General features: G+C 47.2%; 1 protein-coding gene across 1 annotated transcript; it reads left to right on the top strand.

Annotated features, from left to right (window-relative positions):
• The first annotated feature begins 2292 nt into the window (after positions 1–2292).
• LOC124667135 (pathogen-related protein-like) lies at positions 2293–3635 on the top strand. Its single transcript, XM_047204462.1, has 3 exons — positions 2293–2439; positions 2621–3052; positions 3139–3635. Exons 1-3 carry the CDS (start codon positions 2293–2295, stop codon positions 3349–3351), a joined length of 792 nt encoding a protein of 263 aa, XP_047060418.1. The 3' UTR covers positions 3352–3635.
• Positions 3636–6887: the final 3252 nt, after the last annotated feature.

Here is a 6887-nt window from a genome sequence, read left to right as displayed (position 1 = left end):
TGGGCCCTCACTGCCGCGTGGGTTTCCATTCTTTTTTAGGTAGTTGTAGTGTCTTCTTTAGGATGGTTAGGTGGTGGTGATATCCTCAAGGAAGAATAAGGTCATATCCGCCCTATTGTTGCTCTGTTGGTGCGCGTAGCATCGACAGAGGGCACATGGAGTTATGTTTTCCGGTGGATCTAATGGGTTTCTGTTTTTCGTGTTCGTTACTGTGGTTATGTACGATTCTCATTATTGGAGATGGTTGATACTCTGGTGTGATAGTCTTTTAGGATCTTAGCACGACGATTTCTCATATGTCTACTACAACAAGCTCTACTTTCACAAGCTTTGACCGACTACGAAGATGGAGGGTCGAGGAAGTAGGCGCGCCTTCGGCTGGGTTCAGTCGTCGCTAGGTGGTCGAATGACGTATTTATAATTTGTTTATACTTTTTGTACTAGTTTTTGATGATTATTGATAGATCGGTGTTACTTTTCGAAATAAAGTTTATAAATAGCCATCAAACCACAAACACCTCAAATGAATCCATTACTCCCTCCAATTTATAACATTAATATAAGTGTATCTAGACATATTATAATTGTAGATGCATTTATTTTAGTGGCAAATAATATGGATCGGAGGAATTACAAGTTTTACACTGGTAAAAAGAAAGCAGGGTGGAAGGACTCAGTCACATACTCACATTTTCCTATTGCCAGAAAAATGGCACAATCAACGGCGAGCACACACCCTACGGCACTCTCCACAATCATCGCCTATGGTACCGTAGAACCCGCTGATTGTTGTTCGTCAACGCAGAAAACGAAAAAGAATGTTGTTTTTTTTTGAAGTTTCAAATATATATATAACCACCAGCAGGCCGCCTCATTAAAAACCTTCCAGCCCCCTTAGGTACCCTGGAAGGAAAAGAGTGCGTCTGAAACCTGCTGGGTTCCAAAGTTACACGATAGTTACATCGTTTAGAATAGAGGGAAGGAGGAAGCTAGGGGGCTCATCGACCCAAGTACAAGTAGATCTAGTAGACAATCCATGCCTAGCTAACTCATGGGCTACACTATTAGCTTCCCTAAAACAATGCTTGAATTTCACACGTCCGATGAGGGTGCAAAGGTCCACACAGTCAGCAAACACCGCTGCAGCCTCGTCGAACCATCTCATATCGCCAGAACATGCCTCCACAATATCAATTGAGTCCGATTCCGCAATAATATCTGAGCAACCCATCTGATTAGCAAGAATTAGACCCTCTTTCATTGCTCTTGCTTCAGCTAGTTTAGCCGAGGCCATATGTGGAAAGTAAATGGCCACCCCGGCTATAAACTTACCATTGGAGTCTCTAAGAACTGCTCCCACAGAACCTAATAAGGAATCTGCAGAAAAAGACCCATCAGTATTGACTTTAACTTGGCGTAAATCAGGTTTACACCACTTGATCTCGTCCTGTCTTCTACTATTCTCTCCCTTAGACGAATTTGAGGCAATGGCCAGCACAGACATTTTGCATTGCACCATAGATGGGATGGCTTCATCATGTGTTCTTTGTCGCCGAAGCCACCATAAGTACCAACATGCAATAACCGCCGTTTCCTTGAGACCAAACTGAAAGCCATTAAGTGGCACACGTGGCATTCTAATCACATGCTCAAGAACAGCAGAACCGGATAAATCAACAACGAGCGCTTCGTCAACAATCTCTTCAAGCTCAAGTAATGACCATAATTCTCTCGCAGGGATACATTGAAACAGAAGGTGTCTAATATCCTCCGGAGCCTGGTGGCAAATTGGACACTCACCACTCGTTCCAACGTGTCTATTTACCAGTATAGATTTCAGAGGTAGAAGTCCATGGAGAGCGCGCCAAGTGAATATTTTGATTTTACTCGGAATTTTGAGCTTCCATAGTTTTCACCGGGTAACATCGAGGAGTCAAAGGAGGTTCTCAGAGTGGACGCTCTTTTACCTCCGCAAGGAAAACTCTGAAATGAAAAAACAAAGTTCGTTGCAGGTAACGATTGCGTGGCTGGTAGGGGCGACCGTCAATACGTGCAGCATCGTGATTGGACGAGCTCTGATCTGGTCGACGCGCCGATGTTTATTAAACGATCTCTTATTAAACAGAGCAAAATCTTTCGGACGATCACCTTTAAAACCCGCACCCATCTACCGCATAATCGCATTCAACGGCGAGCGCCCACACCAGAGCAAGCAGACAACCCACGGCACTCCAGTCTAAACGCCGTTCAGAGCCCCATCGCTTTGTGAATCGGCGCGCGCGTCCGACGACGATGGCGGCACCAGCGGGCGACTCCTCCGGCGGCGACAGGTACAGGTCTCACCTGGCCGGCGAGGGCGAGAAGAACACCGTGTGGCGGCACGGCGCGCCGCCGACGTACGACGCCGTGAACAGCCTCTTCGAGTCCGGTAGGACGCAGGTACTCCTTCCTTCTTCGATCTTCACGCCTGTGCGCGCACGCGCGTCCCATGAATCATATGTCCGTATCAAGCGGAAGAAACGGCTCCTGATTTGTCGTGTGCATGAATCGATTCTTTTTTAATTATATTAATTACGAATGGCTCTGCATCTGCATGCTTGATCGTTGTCCCCTTGCGCAGGAATGGCCGAAGGGGTCGCTGGAGGAGACGGTGCAGAACGCGATCAAGACGTGGGAGATGGAGCTCTCGCACAAGGCCCGCCTCGCCGACTTCAAGTCCGTCAGCCCTGGGAAGTTCACCCTCTCCGTCAACGGCGGCCGCGCCCTCACGGGGGAGGAGACGCTGGCCGTGGGCAGCTACAACGCGCTGCTCGCGAGCCCGATCCTCCCGGCCACCGGCGCCTACGACGCCGCCGCCGAGACCTTCGAGTCCTCCCACGACCTCTTCCGCTCCGCCTTCCCACGCGGGTTCGCGTGGGAGGTCGTCAAGGTCTACTCCGGCCCGCCGGTCATCGCCTTCAAGTTCCGGCACTGGGGACACATGGAGGGGCCCTACAAGGGCCACGCCCCCACCGGCGATAAGGTCGAGTTCTACGGCGTCGCCGTCCTCAAGGTAAGCAACATATACTGTATATCCTTTTGAGCTGATCTTGGCATGTACACGCTCAAACTGATTGGACTGTGGTCAACTGTGCGCAGGTGGACGAGCAGCTGCGGGCGGAGGACGTGGAGGTGTTCTACGACCCAGGGGAGCTTCTCGCCGGGCTTATAAAGGGCGCCAAGAACGAGGACGACGGGGAAGCGGCGGCGCTCGCTGGCAGGCTCAAGGAAGCGGCTACCGTGTCGGCATCCACTGCTGCTGACCCGCCGCAGCAGGCCTGCCCCTTCCTTGGCTCCGCAAAGCAGGAGTGATCGGTCGAGTGGCCCGAACCAACAAAACGTGTCCACCCTCCACTCTTCAGGGCTTTGCTGTTGCATCGCGGTATCGCTATCAGATAGATCATTTCCGTCAGCTTTTGAAAAGGACTGAAAGTTCAGTCCAACGTGTAATTGTACCGTCAAGTGCTTGTTCCTTTGGTTTCGAGGTGTCTGTGTCGTCGGAATTCAATAGCAGTACCAGCTTTGCGGAAAAAAAGTACCTCTTGATCGAGTGCCTTACCTGAAATCGACGATATAAAGTGGGCGTGCTAATTTCATGGTCTCTGTCTGAATCGAATTGTGCCTGCCTGGGAGAAAATCATGCGTCTCAACGAAATCCTTAAAGTTAGGGGCACATAATTCCACTTATTTGGAGAAAACAAAGGATAAATAAAAGAAGAGAGCGAGGACATGATTTATTTCTAAGACCATATAGTATTGGATCAGCATAATTTCAACCCGTTAACTGTGAACCCGATATGTTCATAAAAATATCTCCGAACCCGACACTTTTGCCCTTCGATTCTCAATAGTGTGCACTTTTGGATTCTCAAAATAGTTTTCACCGTCACAACAATAAAAAGAGAGAGGCAGGAGTAGATAAAAAGCCGATCTAGGTTTTCCTGTCCCCTCGCCGACGATGCCGGCAGATCGTCCCGCCTCCGGTGGCCCTTGAATCCTTCGAGGTGCGGCTAACCATGGGCCCTCACTGACGTGTGGGTTTCCATTTGTCCATTTGTCAATTCTGTCAATAACAATCTTATTTGTTTTCACATGACTGGTCACAAATCATTGTACCAGCAATTTTGCAATTACCTGCTCTTACACTAAATAACTGGTACAACCGTGTTAAAACCTGATTAAACTACCGACGGATGAGTTTCTACGGCTACGCTGTGCAAATGCTAGGCAGGCGACGCGACGAAGTGCCCTATCTGTCTAGTGCCCTCGTAAGGTTGTACTCATCATGGAAAGCAAGCTAGCATACCCACACTTTTAAGTTAGCGAGCGATCCATTGGCCAGCGATCTAGGACGGACGCGTACATGCGTGGATGCCTATGAGTACACACCGAGTACGAGTCCAAGCCCGGGTGATGTCCATTTTTTTAGGAAAATGATTGAATGCCCCGGGGATCGCTCGACTTGCAACCCCCGACTTCCGCAAGCGACACGTGTCCCACGCCTGGGCAAACCCAGCGAAGCCACGTGGGTGGACCCTACCACGTCTTCCTTATATTCTCCTTCTTTTCTGCTATCCACCTGTGGACGAGCGAGACCCGGTCCACCGGCCGCCGTCCCAAATTCTCCTAATGCGCGTAGCCTGAGGAGCCGGACTCCGCCACCGCCTCCCGCACGGGACTCCCCTCGCCGCCGACAACCATGTGCTCCTGTAGCGGACTCCCGCGCCGCCGCGAGGTCCGGCCATGGCTACCACCACGCCCGTCCTCGTCGGCCAAAATCCCAACTATCTCTTCATCTTCTCCCGCACCCTGAAGCTATAGCAGGGCACTCGCCGCCGCTCGCGGTCGTTTTGCAGCTGCTACTGAGCCTTCCAAGCTTCGGCCAGATCCATGGCGGCAGCAACCTCCCGTCGAGGAGACCCTTGCTCTGTGTGTGGCTCGCCTTGATCGCGAACTCGCCCGGCAAGACCGGTTCCCCTGACCCCTGCACGTGCAGCCCTCCGAGGTCGACCACTACCAAGCGCCTCTGGTGTTGCTACTGGCGGAGACCGGTTTTGCTAACTTAGGCCTCCGGCGTTGCTACCGACGGAGGACTGCTTTGCTACCTTAGGCGTCAGGTGTTGCTACTGGCGGAGTTGCTTCAACCTTGGACGGCGCAATGCCGGTTACAGGCGAGGTCTCCACCGATGTCTTCGAGGATTTGCGACATATGAATAATTTTTTTGCTACAACATTTTTACGGTTTTGCTACAATTGCCAAATATGTTTGCTACCGGGGTCTCCGGCGGAGTCTCCGGTGAGTTCTCCGGCGGAGTCTCCGGTGAGTTCTCCGGCGAGATCCCCATCGATATCTCCAACGATATCCATTTTTGCTACAATAGCACAAATTTTTGCTACGCGCACTCCGGCGAGGTTCCGGTGATCTGTCCGACGAGCTCGGTCTATTTATTTTATTTAATGACCGAACCGTTTTTTACTACATTGAAGCAAAATCGAGAATTTTTTTTGCTACCCGGCAGCAAAAAGGACACGTGTCAGAACCCGGGGCTGGGAAATCAAATCCCCCGAGAAACCCCCAGCACTTTCCATTTTTTTTATAGCTAGCAATTTTGGATGGAAGTACATGTGCGATCCTCCAAGCGCCACGTGACGTGTTGTCCCTAGTCCAGTTCCTTTGCGAAGTTCAGACTCCACCTACTCATGTCCCACAACTTAAATTTGAATTTGGTTAGATAAATCATCATGAGTCTAGAGGCAAGATCTGCTAGGAGCCCAGGACGAACAAAAAGGCTGCCACTATCCAGCCATGCGCGAGGCGGCGGGGGCCAATCTGTACACCAACTAGGTCGGCGTGTATCGCGCGCCGCACACCCCAAGCGCGGTACAGGCCGACCTAGTTAGGTGCGGGCTTCCACTTTTTTCCTTTTTTTCTTTTGTTTTCTGTTTTGTCCTTTTCTGTTTCTTTTTTTCCTGTTTTTGTTTTTTGTTTTCTTTTTCTTTTGTTTTTTATGTTTCTTTTTTTACTTTTATTTTGTTAGATTTGAAAAGTAAAAAGATATTAAAAATGTTCAAACTAAAAAAATTATAAATCTAAAAATGTTCAAATCTGGGAAATGTTTAAATTAAACAATGTTCATATTTGAAAAAAGTCAAATTTTAAAATGTAGAAGCTTAAAAAAATACAATTTAGTTTTTTCAAATTTAAAAAAAAATATTTAAAAAATATTTAAATTAAAAAAATATTTATTTCAAAATTGTCCAAATAAAAATCTTCATCTTAAAATTTATACATATTTTTTTAAAAAAATAATTTTTAAAAATCAAATTTTAATAGACATAATTTTGAAAAATGTTCATATTAAAAAATATTGTTCAAACTCAAAAATTGTTCAAGTATGAAATTCCTTTAAATTCGAAAATTGTTCGAAATACAAAATCTGTTCAAATTTTTAAAAATGTTCAAATTCGAAAATTCTTCATATATAAAATATTAAAATTTTGAAAAATATTTTTTAAATTTTTTTTGAAAATATACAGATTCAAAATATGTTCATATTAAAGAAATGTTCTAATTTTGAAAAAGTTTAGATTTTCAAAAAGTATATACGAAAAAAGTTCAGATTGATTTTTTATGAGTTTTAAAAAACGTAGAAAAAAAAGAAACAGCAGAAAAGGAGAAAAATGGAAAGAACAAGAAAAAACAAGACAGTAGCTGGGCTGGCCCAACACCCACCCTTGGTTTTCCGGCACCCGGTCCAACCGACCAGGGTGGTGTATAACACCTGCCGGCGGCGGGAGTCCACTATCTGCCGCACCGGGCGGTAGGTTTTCTTCCGAACCTGTAAAAT

This window comes from Lolium rigidum, chromosome 6 (assembly GCF_022539505.1).
Source record: "Lolium rigidum isolate FL_2022 chromosome 6, APGP_CSIRO_Lrig_0.1, whole genome shotgun sequence".
Taxonomy (NCBI): Eukaryota; Viridiplantae; Streptophyta; class Magnoliopsida; order Poales; family Poaceae; genus Lolium; species Lolium rigidum.
The sequence above is the reverse complement of the archived record's forward strand: the minus strand, read 5'-3'. Positions and strand labels throughout refer to the sequence as shown.